Genomic DNA, 23,361 nt, shown 5'->3' with positions numbered 1-23,361 from the left:
GAACACCAGCATAAAATGGCCCAAGTCTTTGAACCCCCACCCCCATGTGGGAGTCCTGGATGAAACTCCTGGCTCCTGGCTTTGGCCTGATCCAGCCCTGGCTCATTGCAGCCATTTACGGAGTGAACAAGGTGGATGGAAGATCTCGAGGTCTCTCCCTCTGTGTAACTTGGACTTTCAAATAAATAAATCTTTTTTAAAAAAAAAGGAGAGAAAAGAAAACTTCATTTCATAGCCATCAGCAAATCTTTTTTTTCTTTTTTTTTTTTAAAGATATATTTTACTTATTTGAATTGTCGCTCCCCCTCTTCGTGGAGGAACGACACAGGACCCTGCGCTGTTCTTTCTGTCTGCTCGGCCCTCCCCGGGTTTGCTGCTGGTTTTTCCCGGGTTGGCTACTATCCCTTCCACCTCCGTGGAAGGGCAGTTCCCCCTGGCCACATTCCCCACTTCCGCAGGGGAGCGGCACACCGCCGGCCGGCTTTCTCGGGGGCTGCACGGGTTCCCTTAGATGTTCCCCATAGATGTTCCTGGTGCATGCCGTCTCTCTCCTCCTTTATAGTCCTCCTCCGCCAATCCCAACTCGGCTGCCCACACGCCGAGTACGCTGCTCTCCAATCAGGAGCAAGTCCTACAGTTAATTGGTTGAACTGGAGGCAGCTGTGCGGAAGCTGTTTACTTCTCTCCCAACGCCACATTGTGGGAGAGCAAATACACAGAATAAGTCTTAATTCCAGTAACTCAGTCTAGTCCGGTTTGCTCCCCACATGAATGACAGTTACAGAGAGAGGTAGAGACAAAGAAAGAAAGGTCTTCCATCCACTGGTTCACTACCCGAATGGCCACAACAGCCAGAGCTGAGCCAACCCAAAGCTAGGAGCCAGGAGTTTTTCCAGGTCTCCGACTGGGTGGCAGGGGCCCAAGAACTTGGGCCATCCTCCGCTGCTTTCCCAGACGCATTAGCTGGGAACCAGACCGGAAGTAGAATAGCCAGGACTTGAACAGGTGCCCATATGGAATGCCAGTGCTGCAGGCCAGGGCTTTAACCCCCTGTACCACAGCAGTGGTCCCCCTTCAGCAAATCTTGAAAGTTTAGTGAATGACCAGTTTTTGTTTTGTTTTTAATATTTATTTATTTATTTGAAAGGCAGAGTTACAGAGAGAGAGGGAGAGACAGAGATCTTCATCTGCTGTTTCACTCCCCAGATGGCTGCAGCCAAGGCCAAGCCAGTCTGAAGCCAGGAGCCCAGGGCTTTTTCCATTTCTCCCATGTGGTTTCAGGGGCCCAAGCGCTTGGGCAGTCCTCCACTGCTTTCCCAGGCACATAAGCAGGGAGCTGCATCAGAAGTGGAACAGCTGGGTCTCAACCAACACCCATATGGGATGCTGGTGTTCCAGGCAGGGTTTTTGTTTTTTGTTTTTTTGTTTGTTTTTTTGTTTTTTTGACAGGCAAAGCTAGACACACAGAGAGAGACAGAGAAAAAGGTCTTCCTTTTCCGTTGGTTCACCCCCCAAAATGGCTGCTGCGGCTGGCGCACTGCGCCAATCCGAAGCCAGGAGCCAGGTGCTTCTTCCTGGTCTCCCATGCGGGTGCAGGGCCCAAGCACCTGGGCCATCCTTCAGGCAGTTGTTTAACCAGCTACACCACAATGCCAGCCCCTGTTGTTTCTTTATCTAGTACTTGGGTACTTGAAGACCATTATTAGGTTGTCTCTGGGCTAATATTTTTTTCCATCCTAATAATTTCAACCCCTTTAACCAATCCACATAGTCTTATTGTACACCTAATAGTTTTCATTGGTCTTCCTGCAAGTTAAAAGAATTTTTAAGTTGATTTGAAAGGTAGAGACACAGAGAGAGTGTGCTCTTATCTGCTGGTTTACTCCTCAAATGCCCACAACAGCCAGGGCTGGACCAGCTGATGTCAGGAGCCAGGAACCCCATCTAGGTCTTCCACATGGATGTCAGGGACCAAATAGTTGAACCATCATCTGCTGCCTCCCAGGGTGTCCATTAGCAGGAAGCTGAAATCAGGAGTAAAGCCAAGACTCACCTCAGCACTCCAGTGTGAGCGCAGGCATGGAAAGTGGCTTCTTAACCACTGGACCCTGTGCCTGCCCCAGGAGAGGTTTTGAGCTGGTACTGACCTCAGCCTATATCCATTCTCTTCCTCTCACCCTCGCACAAAATGAAGTTCGGGCTCTAGTTCAGAAGCCTTCACTGTATCATGCCAAGCGACATTCCCAGGATTTTGTCAACATAAAGTGATCCTTGGGAATAGAGTAAATGGATATGTGTCGTGCATTCTAAAAGCTCAGTCTAATGGAATAAAGCTCTGTGTTTTTGTTCTCTGTCTACCTGCACATCACTGCTTTCTGGTTTTTGTTTTTTCCCTAGAACCCATCATTAAGCCAGTGAAGACCAAGAAATTCACTCTGATGGAGCAGACATTACCTGTCACGGTGTATGAAATGGAGTAAGTTTTAAGGTTTTAGTTCTCTGCAGGAATTGTGTGAATTCATCTTTTCTTGGAGGCAGGAAGTGGTATGAGGCTGAATAGCCAGTGAATTGGCAGCAAAAATCCCTCCCTCTAATTGGCCAAAATTTTCCTTCAGCTTATATGGCTGCTGGGATAGTTAGCCTCAATCTTGACTTTTCTCTTGGCTTTCATCCAGATCTCAGCTGTTTCCCCTTCCTCCAAGCCTTAGTTTGGTGTTGGGAGCCAGCCTTTGAGAGAACTGCATATTATAATTAGCTTTAGGACGACCAAAGCCTGTTTTTGACTCTAGGACTGCTGAGTATTTTAGGAACATGGCAACTCTTTATTTTGAAAGGGTGCCACAAACAGCCAGCTGTGTAGACCATCGAGCTTTTCACATGCAAACTGTTCTTGGAAACATCCTCACTGATGCAAAGCACATGTAATCCCCTCTCATGTGGAAGAGCTTATGACTCAGTAGCTATTGAAACTGCTTGGTTTGTTTTGTTTTTAGGCTTCTTGTTGTTGTTGTTATTTTTAAATTATTTGAGACAGAGTGTGTATGTGTTCCCTTCTGCTGTTTCACTGGACAGGGCAAAACCAGGACCGTGGGAACTCAACCCAGATGCTTGAGTCATGACCACTGCCTCTCAGAGCTGCATTGGCAGGAAGCTGGAATCAGGAGTTGGCTGTGGAACTCAAACCCAGGCATCTCTCCAGGGATGTGGGCATCTTAACTGCTAGGCTAAATGTACCCCTCTTGGGATTTTTTATTTTATTTATTTTTTAATATTTAAAAATTTCCCGTACTTTTTTTTTAAAGATTTGTTTATTTATTTATTTGAAGGATAGAGTTACAGAGAGGCGGAGATCTTCTGTCTGCTCATTCACTCCCCAAATGGCCGCAATGGCAGGAGTTGGGCTGATCCGAAGCCAGGAGCTTCTTCTGGGTCTCCCATGCAGGTGCAGGGGCCCAGGCACTTGGACCATCTTCTGCTGCTTTCCCAGGCCATAGCAGAGAGCTCTATCGCAAGTGGAGCAGCTGGGTCTTGAACCAGCATCCATTTGGGATGCTGGCACCACAGGTGGTAGCTTCACCCACTAAGCCACAGCACCAGCCCTTCTTGTTTTTAAAACAGGTTGACCTCTTATATGTCCAAAAGAAATGGGATTGTTTCTAAAAGAGTCAGCTCACCTGCCATTATTTAGATTTTTTTTCCTTTTTTTTTTTTTTTTTTTTTTATTTGAAAGGCAGCGCTGGGCCAGCGCCGCGGCTCACTAGGCTAATCCTCCGCCTAGCGGCGCCGGCACACCGGGTTCTAGTCCCGGTTGGGGCGCCGGATTCTGTCCCGGTTGCCCCTCTTCCAGGCCAGCTCTCTGCTGTGGCCAGGGAGTGCAGTGGAGGATGGCCCAGGTGCTTGGGCCCTGCACCCCATGGGAGACCAGGAAAAGCACCTGGCTCCTAGCTCCTGCCATCGGATCAGCGCGGTGCGCCGGCCGCGGTGGCCATTGGAGGGTGAACCAACGGCAAAGGAAGACCTTTCTCTCTGTCTCTCTCTCTCACTGTCCACTCTGCCTGTCAAAAAAAAAAAAAAAAAAAAAAAAAGGCAGCGTTACAGAGAGAGACAGAGAAAGAGATCTTCCATCCACTGGTTCACTCCCCAAATGGCCGTAATAACTGGGGCTGGGCCAGGCTGAAGCCAGGAGCTTCATCTGGGTCTCCCATGTGGGTACAGGGGCCCAAAGACTTGTGTTATCTTCCACTGATTTCCCAGGTGCGTTAGTAGAGAGTGGAATCCAAAGTGGAGCAGCCAGGAATTGAACAGGTGCCCCTATGGGATGGCAGCATCGCAGGCAGTAGCTTAACCCGTTATGCCACAACACCAGCCCCAAATTCAGACATTTTTTAAACAACTTTGCAGTAGTCTTCCAGACTTGCTTTATATTCTTTTGCATTCTCAATGGTGGTGGTTTGTGTTTTTTTTGTTGTTGTTTTTTTGTTTTTTGTTTTTTGTTTTTTATCTCCAGGGAACAGGGATATAGCATAGTGCTTAAGAGCAGATTGGGAGGCCAGCGCTGTGGTTTAGTAGGTTAAGCCTCTGCCAGTGGTGCTGGCATCCTATTTGGGTGCCAGTTTGAGTCCTGGCTGCTCCACTTCCAATCCAGCTCCCTGCTAATGCACGTGGGAAAACTGTGGAAAATGGCCCAAGTGCTTCAGCCCCCACCCCCAGGTGGGAGACCCAGAGGAGGCTCTGGCCATTGTGACCATTTGGGGAGTGATCCAGTGGATGGAAGACTTTTTTTTTTTTTTAAAAAAACGATGTATTTATTTACTTGAGAGCCAGAGAGAGAGAGCGGTCTTCGATTTACTGATTCACTCCCCAGATGGCCGCAACGGCCAGAGCTGTGCCGATCTGAAGCCAGGAGCCAGGAACTTCTGGGTCTCCCACGTGGATGTAGGGGCCCAAGGATTTCGGCCATTTTCTTTCTTTCTTTCTTTCTTTTTTTAAAGAATTATTTTATTTTATTTGAAAGTCAGAGTTGGGCTGCAGCGGCCGGAGTTGCACTGATCTAGAGCTGTGCCAATCTGAAGCCAAGCGCCAGGAGTTTCCTCCAGGTCTCCCACATGGGTGCAAGGGCCCAAGGACTTGGGCCATCTTCCACTGCTTTCCCAGGCCATAGCAGAGAGCTGGATCAGAAGAAGAGCAGCCAGGACTTGAACCGGCGCCCACATGGGATGCCAGTGCTTCAGGCCAGGGCGTTAACCTGCTGCGCCACAGCGCCGGCCCCAAGATTTTTATTTATTTGAGAGGTAGAGTTACAGACAGTGAGAGGGAGAGACATAGAGAAAGGTCTTCTATCCACTGGTTCACTCCCCAAATGGCCACAACGGTTGGAGCTGTGCTGATCTGAAGCCAGGAGCTTCTTCCAGGTCTCCCATGTGGGAGCAGGGGCCCAGGGACTTGGGCCATCTTCTACTGCTTTCCCAGGTCACCGCAGAGAGCTTGATGGGAAGAGGAGCAGCCAGGACTCGAACCGGCCCCTGGGTCATTTTCTTTTTCTTTTTCTTTTTTTTTTTAAGATTTTTATTTATTTGGGAGGTAGAGTTACAGACAGTGAGAGGGAGAGACAGAGAGAAAGATCTTCTGTCAACTGGTTCACTCCCCAAATGGACCCAATGGTTGGAGCTGCGCCGATCCAAAGCCAGGAGCCAGGAGCCTCTTCTGGGTCAGGGGCCCAAGATCTTGGTCCATCTTTCCCAGGCCATAGCAGAGAACTGGATCGGAAGTAGAGCAGCCAGGTCTTGAACCAGCTAATAGCTAATGTAATACTTGAAGGTAAAAGAAAAAAGAATTAAAAAAAAAAAAAAAAAAAGTAGATTGGGATGTTTGTTGTCTGGATTCAAGACCCGACTCTGCTTTTGATCTAGCTTCCTGATAATGTGTACCCCAGGAGGCAGCAAGTGATGGCTCAGGTTAGTTGGATCCTACCACCCACATGGAGAACTGGATTGTTTTCCTGATGGTGGCTTCAGCCTGGCCTAGCCATGGCTGTTGTGGGTATTTAGGGAATGAACCAGCAAATGAAACGGTCTCATTTTTCTGTCTTTGTCTGTGTCTCTGTTTCTCCCTCATGTAACTCTGCCATTAAAATAAATAAAACTAACTAAATAAAGCTTAAAGAGGACTCTAGTCGTTGAGAGCGGTCTCAGAGTTTTGAAGAGCCAGACTTGTTGAAAGGCTGCTTGCTGTAAGTAACATGGCTGATAAGCATGAAAGACAGGGCTGGTTCTGATCAGGACGGGAGTCCTCTGACCTCAGCAGCATCATGACATGGGGTTTTCTGAATGCCTTGCTGACTGGCTCCACAGCAATTTGGAGAGAAGCCCCCAAGGTGACTGCAAGCCCCTGTGGCATCAATGGAATCTAAGTATAGCTGAAAATTGTTAAAGGGACAGTGCTCATGTACTTACGCAGGCAGTAGTTCAGGTACTTGATTTTGTTTTTCTTCTTTAATAGTTTCATTATTTTACTGTTGAAGTCCATGTCATTTTATTCACAGGCTGTGTTTTCTTATGGGTAAGTCTATTCCATTTCCAAAGCCAGAACTGTGTAGATGCCGACATTCACATCTGCCTCCAAGGAGTCTCCCCTTGGTCTGAAAGTTGTTCCTGGCCCAAAATAGCCGAAACATCTTTGCACTGCTCCCCGTTTGAAAACTTTCTGCCAAAACCCCTTTTCTCTTTTCCTTTCTCCTTTCAGTTTCCTGGCAGATCTGATGGATAATTCGGAGCTCATCAGAAATGTGACCCTTTGTGGCCATCTCCACCATGGCAAGGTGAGAGAACTCAGGGCTCTTGAACAAAGATCTCTGTTTCCGCTCATGTTTGAGCCCTTAGAGACACTGGTGGTTTGCGGTCAGAAGGCTAGACCTGACTCCAGGGGGTGCTGCATGCTGGCCATGAACCTGTGCTGTGAGAATCTGCTGTTCCTGAGCAGTGGGCAGAGCCTGCTCCTAAGCCACTGCACGCCCGAGCCTTGCGTCTGCTTCTGGACGTAAAAGGGAAGTTGAGCCCAACTCTGATTTATAAGATTTTCATTTCCTGGGGGATGTCTGTCCAAGAGAAAGTCCATATTCATTTAAAAATGATCCTGTGGCTTCTGTGTAAATCCTTTGCTGTCCCATACTCCTCTTTGCTATCCTCTCCCTCTCCTTATCCCTAAGTTAGGTGGTATGTTGTGAGCCGGGGGAAGGGCACAGTAGACTTGCCGCTGTGTGTCAGGTCTTAACCATCTCTTCCCTTTCAGACGTGTTTTGTAGATTGTTTGATAGAGCAGACACACCCGGAAATCAGAAAGCGCTATGACCAAGATGTAAGTAGCACTTCTGTTGAGGGTTTAAGGTTCAGAGTCTCTGTGGATGTCTGCTTCCCTTTCCTTCACCCTTCCCACCCTCTTTATAAATAATGACACCTACTGAGTTCTGCTTTATAATTGTAATCTCTATTAATAGGCTGTAAGGAAATAATTTCAATTTTCTCAAGAGCACAGAAACATTAGCCTGGAGTATTTTTAGATGATCTGTTCTGCACCAGGGATCCCTCCTCTGTTATGATATATCCTGACTTCTATTCTCTAGTCCTTCCTGTCATGGTATTAATAGCCTGCTCTATAAATATAGAATTGGACCTTGTTGTTTTCATGGTAAATTTAAATGCCTGTGAATGAGGCCAGGTGTGGCTGCAAGTCTCAATGCAATAAAGGTTCAATCACTGCCAGACTGGCTGTTTTGACAAGCGGGGTTCCTTGAAGGCTGGCACGTGTCTCCCTTTGCAGTGCATTTGATATGATTTAATCTCCAGCCATGCCTGGTCTTCTGTGACCACCACCCCAAAAACAGCTGCACACATCCAGCTGGGAGGGCGCCGGTCTCATTGTCTGCAGTCACCATGGGGACACTGCTGTCTTCAGTCTCTTCTCCTGAGGCAGAAGCCCTGGGGCAGGAAAGGGCGGAGGGGGAGTGACTGATGGTCTGTATGTGGGAGAGGAGTCTGAATTCAGGAGGTAACGGCAGTTTAATTTTTTTCAGCTGTGCTACACTGACATCCTCTTCACTGAGCAAGAGGTAAGCGTGTCCTGGGAAATCACATTGTTGCCCACACCATGCTCACCAGCTGTAGTTTTGTAGGGAATGCAGGGATTGGAGTGCTTTGGTCCATGCTGCATCCCTCTGTCACGCCTGCCTCAGCACCTCTTACCTGCCTGCTCTGCCAGTCATCCTAGGTTTGTAACTCAAAAGAGCTGGGTAGGTGAGCTCTAGAGTTAGGAGAGGTACCCTCGTGTTCTTAGCTGGATTTAATTTTCCTTAGTAGGGTGAATACTAAGAGGTGATATTTGGATTTATCCTGTAAGTTATAAAGGAGCTCCATAAAATTTTTAAAATGACATCTTTATGGCCAGCACCGTGGTTCACTAGGCTAATCCTCCACCTGTAGCACTGGCACTCCAGGTTCTAGTCCCGGTCGGGGCGCTGGTTCTGTCCCAGTTGCTCCTCTTCCAGTCCAGCTCTCTGCTGTGGCCCGGGAAGGCAGTGGAGGATGGCCCAAGTCCTTGGGCCCTGCACCCGCATGGGAGACCAGGAGGAAGCACCTGGCTCCTGGCTTCGGATCGGCACAGCACGCTGGCTGGGGTAGCCATTTGGGGGGTGAACCAATGGAAGGAAGACCTTTCTCCTTTCTCTCTCTCTCTCTCTCTCTCTCTCACTGTCTAACTCTGCCTGTCCAAAAAAAAAAAAAAAAAAAAGACATCTTTAGGGCCGGCGCTGTGGCATAGCTGGTTAAGCCAGTGCTTACAATGGTGGTATCCCATATGAGTGTCAGTTCAAGTCCCATCTTCTCCACTTCCAGTCTGGCTCCCTGCTAATGTACCTGGGAAGGCAGCAGAAGATGGCCCAAGTACTTGAGCCCTTGCTACTCATGTGGGAGGCTGGACAAAGTTCTAGATTCCTGGCTTTGGCCTGGCTCAGCCCCAGTCATTGCAACCAGTCGGGGAATGAACCAGTGGAAAGATGGAAGATCTCTTACCTCCTTTTGTCTTTCTGTCTCTCTGTATCACTGTGCCTTTGAAATAAAAATCTTAAATCTATAGGATGATCCATCCATATGATAATCTCTACGAATCTCTCAAGAATCTTCTCAAGAATGGATTCGTGTGCCTTTGAGCTTCTCTTGGTCTTTCCATCTGGATCTTTACCCCTCCTCTCTGGTCCTTTTATTTTTCTCTTCTTTTTTTTCTGCCTCCTTTTCCTAAGTGACAGCATGGAAGGCTCAGGTACATACATGTTGGTAACCAAAGTCCTGGCATGTAATAAGCAGTCAACAAATGCTGGCTGTTGCTGGTTTTTTAAATGTATTTGTTTTCTGGGTTTTAAATACTTATTTTGTATTTACTTTTACTTATTTATTATTTTTTATTTATTTATTTTAGTTTGAAAGATGGAATGACAAAGACAGAGGGAAAGACTAGAGAGGAAGAAATCTTTCATCTGTTGGTTCACTCTACAAATACCCGCAATGGTCAGGGGTGGGCCAGGCCGAAGCCAGGAGCCAAGAACTCACGTGGGTACAGGGGTCCTGAGTATTTGGACCATCTTCCGCTGACGTCCTAGGTGCATTAGCAGGGAGCTGTGATTGGAAGTGGAGTAGCCGGAATTCCAACCAGTGCTCCAATACGAGATTTGGTATCACAGGTGGCAGCTTGACCCACTGTGTCACCATGCCGGCCCATATATATATATATTTTTTAATATTTATTAATTTATTTGAAAAAGTTACAGAGAAGAAGAAGCAGAGGCAGAGGGATAGAGAATTTTCCATCCCTGGTTCACTACCCAAATGGCCACAATGGTCAGTGCTGGGCCAGGCCAAAGCCAGGAGCCAGGAGCTTCACCCGGGTCTCCCAGTTGGGCCATCTTCTGCTGCTTTCTCAGGTGTATTAGCAGGGAGCTGGATTGGAAGTAGAACAGCCAGGACTCAAGCCAGTGCCCATATGGGATGCCAGCATTGTGTATTGTGGCTTTACCTACTATATCACGGTGCTGGCCCCATAATATTTGTTTTTTAAAAGGCTTATTTTTCATTTGAAAAGCAGAGTGACAAAGCGAGAAACAGAAAGTGGTAGATATTGTCTATCGACTGGTTCATTCCCCAGATGACTGCAACAGTCAGGGCGAGGCCAGGACAAAGCCAGGAGCCAGGAAGTCCATCTGGGTCTCCCACATGGGAGGCAGCATCCCAGGTACTTGGACCACCTTCTGCTCCTTATTGCAGGTGTGCTAGCAGGAAACTGGATCAGAAGCAGAGTAGCCAGGGCTTCAACTGGCACTTCAGATTACTTCTCTTCTTCAAAAACTATCAATTGTTTCTTTTTGCTTTTGAGATGGTCAGCTGTTACTTTTGCCTCCAGTTTATGAGGGGGATAAGATTCCAGGACACTGGATTCTTAAGGTTTAAGACTGCTTTGCTTGCTTGTTCGTTTTTATTACTTTGTATTTGTACCAAACTCCCTGCCCCCGATGCCACTGCCACACACACACACACACACACACACAGTGTTTTTTCCACTAAGATATTTCATCTTAAAGGTCACTCAGGTTAGAAGCCAAGGTAGAAAGTCATGCTCACTACCAGGAGAAATGTCAGTATGATTCACAGCAGGTGGCCACCCCTAAGAGCAGAATGAAGACATCTGAGGGCTTTCTGTTTGCGACTTTCAGAGAGGCGTTGGCATTAAAAGCACTCCTGTGACGGTGGTCTTGCCAGATACCAAAGGCAAATCTTACCTCTTCAACATCATGGACACCCCAGGTAGGACATTGCTGTGGGAACCTTGTCCTGTGTAGTTTTTTGTTCACACCAGAGCATAATGGAGTAGTATGCCTGTTTTTACATTCTCTTCACCTCCCTAGAGATAATTTTCATTTTTAACTATCTTCTTTGCTTCTGACCAGTTAATTAGCAAGCACCGTGCTGCAGGCCTTCTGTTTCCCTCCTCTCTTCACTCTCCTCTAGACTATGCAAATTTGAGGGAACCTGTTCTGTTTATTCATTTCGACTGTGGCAGGCCTGGTACTGGCTGCTGGCGAGGTAAAGGTGCAGCAGCCCTGGCCCCCGTCTGAGGAGGCTCCACACACAGGCCCATGGGAGCAGCACCTGCGGCTCTTTGTGTTTGTTTTTTTGTTTTTTTTTTTTTTAGGATTCATTTATTTGAAAAGCAGAGTTACAGAGGAAGAGACAGACCTCTTTTTATTCTTATTACTGTTTTTTAAAGATTAATTTATTTGAAAAGCAGAGTTGCAGAGAAAGAGATTGTCCATCTGCTGTTTCATTCCCCAAAGGAGCACAACAGCTGGAGCTGGGCCAATACGACACCAGGAGCTTCTTCCAGGTCTCCCACGTGGATGCAGGGTCCCAAGGACTTGGGTCATCTGCTTTCCCAGGCACATCATCAGGGAGCTGGATTGGAGGTGGAGCAGCCAGGACCCCAACTGGCGCCCTATGGGATGCTGGAATTGCAGGCGGAGGTTTAGCTTACTGTGCCACAGTACTGCCCACCCACCCCCACCCCCACCTTTTTTTTTCTTGACTCTCTTTATTGAAAGGACCAATTTGGAACAGAGTGTTTACAAACTGAAAAATTGGGGGGCCGATGCTGACTTAGTGGGTAAAGCCGCCGCGTGCAGTGCTGGCATCCCGTATGGGCGTCGGTTCGAGTCCTGGCTGCTCCACTTCCCATCCAGCTCTCTGCTTTGGCCTGGGAAAGCAGTAGAGGATGGCCCAAGTCCTTGGGCCTCTGCACCCACGTGGGAGATCCAGAAGATCCTCACTCCCTGGCTTCAGATTGGCACAGCTCCAGCCATTGCAACCATTTGGGGAGTGAATCAGCAAATGGAAGACTTCTCTTTCTGTCTGCCTTTGCCTGTCTGTAAATCTACCTTTTAAATAAATAAATAAATGTATCTTCTTCTTCTTCTTCTTTTTTTTTTTTTTACAGGCAGAGTTAGACAGTGAGAGAGAGAGAGAACAGTCTTCCTTCTGTTGCCCCCCCCCCCCCCAAATGGCCGCTATGGCCAGTGCACCACACTGATCCAAAGCCAGGAGGCAGGTGCTTCCTCCTGGTCTCCCATGCAAAAATAAACTGAAAAATTGGGGCATGTGCTGTGGCGTGGTAGGCGGAGCCACCATCTGCAGTGCCAGCATCCCGTGTGGGCGCCGGTTTGAGTCTTGGCTGCTCCACTTCTGATCCAGCTCTCTGCTGTGGCCTGGGAAGGCAGTGAAGGATGGCCCTGGGGCTGGGCCCCTACCACCACCTGGGAGACCTGAAGGAGGCTTCTCACGTCTGGCTTCGAATTGGCCCAGCTTTGCCCATTGTGGCCATTTGGGTAGTGGACCAGCGGATGAGGACCTCTCTTTCTCTCTGCCTCATCCTGTCTGTGACTGCCTTTCAAACGGATAAATGAGTCTTTAAAAAGAAACAAACAAGAAAAAAACTGAAAAATGTGGGACTTTGCCGGACTTGCCTGCATTGCAGCATCAGCGCCCGGTGCCCTGGCCCCTCTCAGCCCGCAGCCCCTCCAGGAGCCGCCTCTCTTGAGAAAGGGCCTTCTCTGCTCCTGGATGCCCTCTGGCCGCGGAGCCCTGCTCGCTGCTGCTTAGGCTGTTGGGATGTGGGTGTGAACGCGCTCTGCTCCCCTAGGCGAACTGCTCACCTCTTCTTATGCACTGGGGCCTCTCGCCTCACAGCTGGATCCCAAGATGTGGCTCTGAGGGGAGACACTTGTACACCGCAGGGAACTGTGGGGAGGAGAGGAGGTGTCTGGGGTCCACAGGCTTTTCAGCGCCTTTCACATCACCCTGCGAGTCACCGTAGGGACTTCCTTGGTGTTTTCTTTTTCAGGACATGTGAATTTCTCTGACGAGGTCACAGCTGGCTTGCGCATCTCAGACGGAGTGGTCCTTTTCATCGACGCTGCTGAGGGGGTGAGTCTCCCCTCGCCGTCCCGTCATGTTGCCCCACGCTGTGCTCTGCGCACTCAGTGAGCTGGTTGCAGAGGACAGGAAAGGCTGTGGGATTAGGTTTGCTCTAAAGTTAGGGCAGCAATTGAAGTTCAATATTAATTCTCAGTGCTGGTCTCCTTGTTGCCTGCCTAGAGAGGCTCAGAATAATCGGATCCATTGTGATTCAGGAAACATAGATGAGATGACAAATGTAAATAAAGGGCGGAGGAGAGTACATTCCTATAATTGGATTTTAAATGTTAATGAGTTTTTCTAAGAGATTGTTGTTAAAAGACCAGAATGTCTTTTATATTTGTGAATTGATAGATTGGCTGACCTTGTTCCTGTTGTCATTGAGGAAATAGCCAGCAGGGGGAGCCAGAGTTGTCCCTTTTTTCTTTTTTCTTTTTTCTTTTTTTAACAGGCAGAGTGGACAGTGAGAGAGACAGAGAGAAAGGAGAAAGGTCTTCCTTTGCCGTTGGTTTGGTTCACCCTTCAATGGCCGCTGCGGCCAGCGCACCGCGCTGATCCGAAGCCAGAAGCCAGGTGCTTATCCTGGTCTCCCATGGGGTGCAGGGACCAAGCACTTGGGCCATCCTCCACTGCACTCTCGGGCCACAGCAGAGAGCTGGCCTGGAAGAGGGGCAACCGGGACAGAATCCAGTACCCCGACCGGGACTAGAACCTGGGGTGCCGGTGCTGCAGGCGGAAGATTAGCCTATTGAGCCGCAGCGCTGGCCAAGAATTGTCCTTTTTTTTTTTTTTTTTTTTTTATTTATTTATTTATTTATTTTTTTTTTTTTTTTTTTGACAGGCAGAGTGGACAGTGAGAGAGAGAGACAGAGAGAAAGGTCTTCCTTTGCCGTTGGTTCACCCTCCAATGGCCGCCGCGGCCGGCGCGCTGCGGCCAGCGCACCGCGCTGATCCGATGGCAGGAGCCAGGAGCCAGGTGCTTTTCCTGGTCTCCCATGGGGTGCAGGGCCCAAGCACCTGGGCCATCCTCCACTGCACTCCCGGGCCACAGCAGAGGGCTGGCCTGGAAGAGGGGCAACCGGGACAGAATCCGGCGCCCCGACCGGGACTAGAACCCGGTGTGCCGGCGCCGCTAGGCGGAGGATTAGCCTAGTGAGCCGCGGCGCCGGCCCAGAATTGTCCTTTTTTAATTGGACTTCATTTTGAAGTAATTTTTTCAAGATTTATTTATTTATTTGAAAGGCAGGGTTACAAAGAGGCAGAGGTGGGGGGTGTCATTCTCTTATCAAACTTTACCTGCCAGATTTATCATCCATTGATGATTCTCGGCTTATTCCTACAGTAGTTCCAAGTAGTTTCTCAATCTCGTCTCCTCTGCATTTATTGGTCAGAATTCTTAGAGCTTTCCCTTCCACTCATCATCGGGCTTATGTATTATCAGTGTGGATATGTGGATTTCTGTTTTACTCAGAGGGTTGTACTCTATTACCAGTGCTCTATATTGTGATGCGCTAGTTGTCTCAGAATTGGCTGGTAATTCTCTTCCAGCTGGCTCCTTCCTTTACCTGTCCCATCTTTTTGTGAGCACGCCCTTACTTTCAGGCTTAAAAAGGTGTACTAGACCCCTCTTGTACCACCCCTGCCTCAGTCTTGGATCGGCCACTTCTTCAAGGAGCCCTGGCTGCCTCCTCCTCCTCCTCTTTAAAAAAGATTTTATTTATTTATTTTATTTATTTTCATTCATTCAGAAGGCAGAGTGATAGAGAAAGAGATCTCCCATCTGCTAGTTCACTCTCCAAATGCCTGGAACAGCCAGGGCTGGGCCAGAGCAAAGCCAGGAGCCAGATAACTCCTCCAGCTCTCCCACATAGGCAGCAGGGACCCAAATACTTGGGCCATCATCATCTGCCTTCCCAGGCACATTACCAGGAAGCTGGATTGGAAGTAGTGCAGCTGGGATTTGAACTGGCACTCCATCATGGGATGCTGGCATCGCAAACAGCAGCCTAATCTGCTGTGCCACAGCCCTAGCTCTGACTTCTTATAATGGAGACTGGTATTTAGAAACAAGTATCTGGGTGTGCTCATTGCCACCGGGGTACATTGCCTGTGCCTGTAGGTTCTTTCACAGAGTACAACTAGATAATATCCATGCACACATGCATACGGATATATGTAACTATTTCTACACGTGTGTATTCAAAATCATTTGTCCACGGGCAGGCATTTGGCATGTGGTTAAGATACTGCTTGAGATGCCTGCAACCTGTTTCAGAGTGCTTGACTTTGAGTTCTAGCTCCACTCCTGATTTAACAACCTACGCATGTGCACGCTGGGAGGCAGTGGTGATGGCCAAGCACTCGGGTCCCTGCCAGCCACATGGGAGACTCAGATTGAGTTCCGCTCCTGGCTATCGCCGGCATCTGGGAAGGGAATCAGTAGATGGAAGTGCTCTCTGTTTCTCTCTCTCTCAGTCCCTCTGCCTTTCAATTAAAACAAGCAAATAAATGTATACATAAATGTTTTTTAAAAATCATTTGTCCATCCTAACATCCCCCAGTTCCCATCCAGCACCACAGTTGTTGCTGGCCTGCCTTGTCCTTTCTCTAGCACTGAGAGTGTGTTTATTCATTTCTTAGTCCTACAGGGTGTCCTCTGAAAGTGCCCGCATCTGCCTTTGGCGAGATGCTGTCTGCTGCTGCCCAGCAGTGTGTTTCCCCAGGTTCTCGTTTGCCCTCTTGCTTCATGTTTGGAAGCGGTGCCCTTTTGGCTCTGCTCTGGACTTTCTGTCCTCTTTGCTGTGTCACCACCTTCAGAGCCTGTGTTTCTCAGGTGATGCTGAACACTGAGCGGCTGATCAAGCACGCGGTGCAGGAGAGGCTGGCGGTCACCGTGTGCATCAACAAGATTGACCGGCTGATCCTGGAGCTGAAGCTGCCTCCAACCGATGCCTATTACAAGCTGCGCCACATTGTGGATGAGGTCAATGGATTAATAAGGTATGAAACTGCTGGGAGTGGATTTCCGGTCCTCAGGGACGCTGGTTTTTATAAATCTTAATTTTACCCTTGAATACCTTTGGGAGCAACTCTGATTTACTTCTTGACGTGTGTGGATGAGCTTGTTGGGCAAGACTGGAGGCGCATCTCAGGTCTTTACAGAGATTGCCTCCACGACCTTGACCTCAGTACCTGTGCCTTAGCCAGTTGTGACCTTCGTGCATCTTTAATTTATTGTCATGGGCAATACCTTGAGCTCTAGGATTGGTCTCATCCTAGCTGCGTACCAACTACATGAAGTAGGGAAAATAAGTTAAGCTCTCTTGTAGAGTCTGGCAAATTACATAAGCTCAGTTTCCATTTCTATAAAAAATGGAATGATGGTAATATTTGCCTAGAGGGATGTTACAAGAAATTAAATAAAGCCAGTCTTATCTGCAGGCTGAAGTATGTACTGAACGACTCCTGAGACCCCTAAGTGGGCGAGGACACGGCCACTGGGAGCTTGTCTGACGGCTGGGGCCGGTGACAGCTCCGCTGCCCGCAGCTGCCCCAGCCTGCGGCACTGCTGCCTACTGGGAGTGTCTCCTCCTCATCCCTGGAGTGGTTGGGAATGGCTGGAGCCCAGCCCAGCGTCATGGGTCCAAAAGATGAAGTAATAGCACTTCTTTTTAAAAGGAAGGCTGGGGGTGGGATGGAACTAAATCCTGATCTACCAGGATAGAAAATCAAGAGGGCATGTTTGAAACCTCAAAATCAGAAAGCAGCAAAACAGTATTTAGGGATATGGAGGTAAGTACTCCAGGCAGCTATAAAATGGATTGAAGCCGCTTGCCACTGGGGAGCAGAATGGGGGGTGCAGTGGGATGGATAGGGGCCGTTCTTTATAAGCTAATGCTTTCGTTTCCAAGTGAGAGGATCCCATAAAATAATGTGCCCGTTAGGATAGAGTTGTGGGTGTGACCCCTGTGTACAGCTGATTTTCTTACAAATGCTCGTGACCTTTTGAGGTGCTTGCGGTTTAGCATTCATGTTTAAAAGAAAGCCGAAGACTACAGGACAAAGAAGAGTAGAGGATAAATTACCTCTGTGTCTCTCTCGCTCTTTCTCTTATGTTTGTGTTTGTGAAGTTGAGATTTCTCTCAAATATATTCATTTCTTATCACTTTAGATTCATTTCCCGTCTTCCAAGGTCTTTGTCTCTGTCCTCCACATTTGCCCTTGTCTGTCTGATGTGGTTAGCTCCTCCAAGGTTGTGCGGAACGTTCCCGGCTCTGAGAAGCCAGCTTGTTACTGAGAGTTAGGGAACAGCTCCATCATGTCACTTCCTTGGACCAGGCTGTTGGCCAGACTGAGCGTCTTATGCAAGCTCCTCCTGAGGGCTGGCGAGTGGCTGTGTAGGCATCCCTGCCCGTCCCCCGTGGCAGAGGTCAGGGCCTGCGGCACGCTTACCCTGTGTCTGTTGCAGCATGTATTCCACTGACGAGAACCTGATCCTCTCCCCGCTCCTGGGCAACGTCTGCTTCTCCAGCTCCCAGTACAGCATCTGCTTCACGCTGGGCTCCTTTGCCAAGATCTACGCCGACACCTTTGGTGAGCTCAGCCTGGCACTGTCTTGCCAGCCTCCCCAGAGTCCTGTGTGCCTCTCCCCTGAATGCCTCAGAGGTGGCTTCGCATCACAGTGTCCTGCTGGGGAGAGCATTTTGCTGCCTTTTATAGTTACAAGTGAGCCTCTTTTTGGCCTCCAGACCAAAAGGGGCTGAGTGGCTTCAGAACAGTAGTAAGATGAACGTGACTGGGAGCGAATGGGAGAACAGGGGGCTTGTCTTAAGCATAAACGCTTTAGAGCGAGACAGATTCTGAGAAGTGCAAGTTTCCCATGCGTACAGAGGCCTTCCAGGCCTCCTGCTCACAAGTGGACTCTCCCTCACCGTGTGTGCTGCCAGCGACTCTCCAGCCCGATCTAGGCACATGCACATTTGCAAGGCCTGGTTGAGAACTCAGGCTGGACGTGGAGTCAGCACATGCGAGCCTCCGCTACAGACCCAGCTGAATGATTTCCCAGGTTTCTGCAACCGTGACCCCCAGTCTCCGTGCCGCTTCCTGGCTGTCTATCCCTGTGCCTCCCAGTTACCACAGATTCCAACAAGAACCCCGTACAGAGAGTCTGTTGTGTGTCAGGTGCTATTCTGCCTTCGAGGGGAATCCCTGGTACCCCATTTACCGAGCTGAGGGGCCAGGCCCTGTAGGGTCTCCCAGTTGGTAAAGCCTGGAGCACCAGCACTGCTGCTTGCCCATTGGTTAGCCTGCCTCCCCTGCAGGTGGACACCTTGCTCTCATGAGAGAAAGGGTGGGTAAACCTGGATCCTTTTAAAAACATGTAGCTATTTAATTATATGCACATTGTAGAAAATATATTAAAGCCTAGTTGAAAAAAAATCAAAATTCATACCTAACTTCATTACCATAACAAATTTTAGTACTTTGTTATAATTCCCTCTGTTATTTTATGTAAATTATATCATATTACTTAGATTGATATAAGGGATCTTAAAAGTTCATGGTACATGTACATTATGAAAAAATATGTATGGATTTCAAAATACTTTACACCAAAATAAACCTCTGTCCTCTGGTTTGCTCCCTAAATGCCCACAACAGTAAGAGCTGGCCCAGGCTAAAGCTAAGAGCCCAGAACTCAGTCTACATCTTTCTTATGAGTGGCAGGGACCCAGGGACTTAAGCCATCAACTGCTGCCTCCTAGAGTGTATATTAGTAGGAAGCTGGACCCAAACCCTGGCACTCCTGTATTGGATGTAGGTTTCCCAAGCGGCATCTTAACAGCTGCACCAAACACCTACCCCTTTTTATTCTTTTATTTTCTTGAAAAGCAGAGATAGAGAACTTTCATGCCTCTCAGGGTCTGCATCAAGAGCTCTTCACTCAGAAGAGCTTGACTTAAGCCACAGTTGGCTGGTTCAGTTGGACCAGGATTAACAGTTGCAGGCAAACAGAAAAGTGAGAAACGAGACCAAGAGTGGCTTTGGTATTTTCTCTTTAGAAGATCCGGTGATTGCTTGCAAGAAGCTTAAAGCCAGAGCCTGATGGTGAGGCTGCAGCCGGAAGGTGGCACCTACTGGCCGCAGAGGAGAGCTTCTCTGTGGATCAGGAAAGAATGAAGGAGCCCACAGGCTTCGCTCCTGGAGGGGATGTGTTTAGATGTAGGTAGAGGATGAGTACAGGCAGTTGAGCCTGTCCCATCGAGCAAAGGCTGGAAACCGTGCCCTGTCCATAGCTCATCCTAGTGCCTGCTGGAAATGAGATGCTGAGTTCCCATTTTGGCTACAGCACAGCCTTGGCAATTGTGGGCCATTCCCGTGCTTTGTACCTCAGTGTCCACATTTCTTCCCTGGTTAGAGGGTAATTTCTGGACCCTGGAAAGGAAGGGCTAGAATTCCTCAGCTGTGAACCATTTATGGCATCTGAAACAGAATTTTGAACAGTACTTTGCTAGATAGATTATAATTTTCTGGCTTCTCATATAGGTGATATTAATTACCAGGAATTCGCTAAGAGACTCTGGGGTGACATCTACTTCAACCCTAAGACGTAAGTAAAGTATGGGATGTGACTCTCTGGTGGGCTAATCTGTGTTCCCAGTAAGAGCAGTCAGATGTAAGAACTCCCAAGACACCATCTTTCCTGCTCAGAGTTGGCTTCACGAGCGTAACTGAGTAGGAGGCTGTCTCTCCTGAGGGCTCCTGGCCCCGCACAGGCGTGCAGGGGAGTCATAGCCACGAGTCCTCTCTGGAATCTCTCTTGGGGAACTTTACAGTCGCACACACATTCCTCCCCTTGGCTCCTGCTCAGATTCAGAACTCACAGTACACTGGACTCAGTGACACTGCCTTCTCCCTCCTGGTCTCTTACCACTCTGTTGTTGTTCTTAACATTTTTACTTGAGAGGCAGAGATGGTCAGGCAGAGAGCCTTTATCTGCTAGTCCATTACCCAACCGTCTGCAATGGTAGTGCTGGGCTGGGCTAGAACCAGGAGCCAGGAACTCAGTCCTGGTCTCTCACGGGGGTAGCAGGGAGCCAACTATGGGAACCAGAGCTGGGACTCGAACCCAAGAACTCCTGTAAGGGAAACAGATTTCTCAGCTGAGGTCTTAACCATTGCCCAAATGCCCATCCCTCTTCTTTTTAGGCGAAAATTCACTAAAAAGGCCCCGACCAGCAGCTCCCAGAGGAGCTTTGTGGAGTTCATCTTGGAACCTCTTTATAAGATCCTTGCTCAGGTGAGTGGCAGGCTCTGAGCTTCAGTCTGTTCTAAGCGTGAGGTGGAAAAGCAGGTAGGTGTGGACTTCCCTTGGCCCCAGCCTGCTGAGTTTTGTATCACTGAGTGGCTCACTGGTTGCTTATTAAGAATTCTGCAAAGTCTGTTTAAATCAGAAAAACGGAGGGGTACAAAAGAAAAGGCGTAGCCTGGAGAAGGTGTGTGGCAGATTTGAACCATTCAGAATGTGCCACTTCAGACCTAATTGTTGCAGTTGTCGGAATTTATGTACAGGTGTAGTTGTGGAAGTCTTCAGGTTATTCTTACGTGTGTTTGCATGTGCATGTGTGCTTATAGCATTATAACTGCAGGAAGAAATAAGTTGTGTTCATCAGTGAGAATCTGACTAAATGAATTATGGTATACCCCATGAAATGAAGTATGTAAAAAAGGAAGCAATGGAAATAATGGCTGCGTGAACGTTGTGGTGCCTGTTCTGGGCATGCATGGAAGCAGTGTGTATCAGTTGAAAGGGTAGAGCAGTACTCTTTAGAATACTATACCACAGTAAGAAACAACGAAATCCAGTCATTTGCAACAAAATGGAGGAATCTGGAACACATCATGCTGAGTGAAATAAGCCAGTCCCAAAGGGACAAATACCATATGTTCTCCCTGATCGGTGACAACTGACTGAACACCAAAAAGGAAACCTGTTGAAGTGAAATGGACACTATGGGAAACGGTGACTTGATCAGCATAGCCCTGACTGTTAATGAACAACTTAATACATTATCCCTCTTAGTAGTTTTTTTATCTGTTCTACTTAATATGACTGGTTTAATTCTGTAATTAATACACAGTTATTCTTAAGTGTTGAAAATTAACTGAAATGTGATCCCTGTTAAACATAAGAGTGGGAATAAGAGAGGGAAGAGATGTATAATTTGGGACATGCTCAAGCTGACTTGCCCCAAATGGTAGAGTTAGAAACATACCAGGGGATTCCAATTCAATCCCATCAAGGTGGCATGTACCAATGCCATCTCACTATTCCAAGTGATCAATTTCAGTTCACAATTGATCATAATGAAAGGACTAAGAGTCAAAGGGAGCACATAAACAAGTCTAATACCTGCTAACACTAACCGATAGAATAAATAAAGGGGAGAGTGATCCAACATGGGAAGTGAGATACTCAGCAGACTCATAGAATGACAGATGTCCTAAATAGCACTCTGGCCTCAGAATCAGCCCTAAAGGCATTCGGATCTGGCTGAAAAGCCCATGAGAGTATTTCAGGCATGGAAAGCCAAGACACTCTGGCAAAAGATCTCTGTGAGTGAGATCCCAGTGGAAAGAACAGGTCATCAAAGAAGGAGGTACCTTTCTCTGAAGGGAGGAGAGAACCTCCACTTTGACTATGACCTTGTCTAAACAAGATAAGAGTCGGAGAACTCAGAGGGCTTCCATAGCCTTGGAAACTCATGACTGGAGCATAGGGAGATTACTGATGCCATAGACAGGAGTGTCAATTGGTAAAGTCAACAACAGGAGTCACTGTGCACTTACTCCTCATGTAGGATCTCTGTCCTTAATGTGCTGTGTATTGAGATTTAATGCTATAACGAGTACTCAAACAATATATTTCACTTTGTGTTTTCATGGGGGTGCAAACTGTTGAAATCTTTACTTAATGCATATTAAACTGATCCTCTGTAAAAAAAAAAAAAAGAAAAAGAAAAAGAAATTATCAATTCCCAACTTGACTCTCACTGGGATTAAACATGATAATAGGTCTGCTCTGATTTCATCATCATTTAAAAAAAATCATCTATTATTTTTCACTTTATGTTTCTGTGTGAGAGCAAACTGTTGAAATCCTTACTTAATGTATACTAAGCTGATCTTCTGTATATTAAGATAATCGAAAATGAATCTTGATGTGAATGGAAGGGGAGAGAGAGTGGGAAAGGGGAGGGTTGTTGGTGGGAGGGACGTTATGGGGGGGAAGCCATTGTAATCCATAAGTCGTACTTTGGAAATTTATATTCATTAAATAAAAGTTTAAAAAAAAAAAAAGGGTAGAGCAGAAAATGTAAGGATGCAGTTAAACATGTGGGGTGCCCAAAAGAAAAGAATGAGATGTTACACACAGATGTGAGTTTGTGCAGTGTAAATGTGGAACTAAACGGGTAGAAGTGTCATATGGGAATTTTCATACAGACCTTGTCCCAAAACAGTAATGAAATATGCAGGTATTTAATAAGCACTGTGCACAGTGGGCACACACAAACCTACACAGGATGTGTGTGGCCGTTCCAGTTGACACAATAGCAAAGCATAGCAACAAGACAAATAGCAATTAAAATTTATTAGTGCTAAAAAGTATTTAGTATCTCCTGTCAGACTGGAATGGATTAATAAAATAAGTTTATGGGCTCTGCTCACTGGAGACCTCGAGGCTGCTGCTGCTGGTTTAGCTTGGCCCTGTCCCCACAGGGTGGACTGTGAGGTGACCTTTTTTGGTTCCTTCCAGCGAAGTCATCCTCTAAATTTGCAGTCTAAGTAGCGGGTGTGGGGGGGATTTCCTGAGTGAGAGGCATTGCTGCCCTTCAGACACCAGGGGGCAGCTCTGATGGCAGGGAAGCTGAGTGCCAATTGGCTGACAGATTTCACCAAGCTGGCTTCACCAGGGGTTGAAGTGTGGGTATCAAAGACTCCCCTAAGCCAAACTGTTGTCGTTGCCAATAGTCTTCTCCCTGTAGAAGAGAACCGAGTATCGCCTCTTCGGATTGCCCGCAGCCTCCCCTTGTCCTCCTCTGTAGCCCCTCACTGGGGTATCACTACAGCTGGCCTGGTGTCTGCCACCCTCACAGGTCGTGGGCGATGTGGACACCAGCCTCCCAAGGACCCTGGACGAGCTTGGCATCCATCTGACCAAGGAGGAGCTGAAGCTGAATATCCGCCCGCTGCTCAGGCTGGTCTGCAAAAAGTTCTTTGGCGAGTTCACAGGTGAAGCGCACAGGGCCCCTCGGTTCCCACCTTGTGTCCTGCTGTGCGGATCATGGGGATT

The 23,361-nt window shown here is 47.8% G+C and overlaps 1 protein-coding gene across 1 annotated transcript in view; it reads left to right on the top strand.

The window, feature by feature from the left end:
- The window catches only part of EFTUD2 (elongation factor Tu GTP binding domain containing 2), a 52,125-nt gene that overhangs the window by 19,188 nt on the left and 9,576 nt on the right, over positions 1-23,361 (top strand). The window contains exons 4-14 of the mRNA XM_002719444.6: positions 2,398-2,476; positions 6,742-6,817; positions 7,288-7,353; positions 8,069-8,104; positions 10,754-10,844; positions 12,934-13,016; positions 15,841-16,007; positions 17,476-17,600; positions 19,554-19,617; positions 20,217-20,307; positions 23,165-23,300. Coding sequence (XP_002719490.1) covers positions 2,398-2,476; positions 6,742-6,817; positions 7,288-7,353; positions 8,069-8,104; positions 10,754-10,844; positions 12,934-13,016; positions 15,841-16,007; positions 17,476-17,600; positions 19,554-19,617; positions 20,217-20,307; positions 23,165-23,300 — 1,014 coding nt within the window. The remainder of the gene's footprint in view (positions 1-2,397; positions 2,477-6,741; positions 6,818-7,287; positions 7,354-8,068; positions 8,105-10,753; positions 10,845-12,933; positions 13,017-15,840; positions 16,008-17,475; positions 17,601-19,553; positions 19,618-20,216; positions 20,308-23,164; positions 23,301-23,361) is intronic.

This window comes from Oryctolagus cuniculus, chromosome 17, assembly GCF_051225735.1.
Source record: "Oryctolagus cuniculus isolate XC-2025 breed Fujian yellow rabbit chromosome 17, ASM5122573v1, whole genome shotgun sequence".
Classification (NCBI taxonomy): domain Eukaryota; kingdom Metazoa; phylum Chordata; class Mammalia; order Lagomorpha; family Leporidae; genus Oryctolagus; species Oryctolagus cuniculus.
Note: the sequence above shows the minus strand (reverse complement) of the source record. Positions and strands in the feature narration are given on the sequence as shown.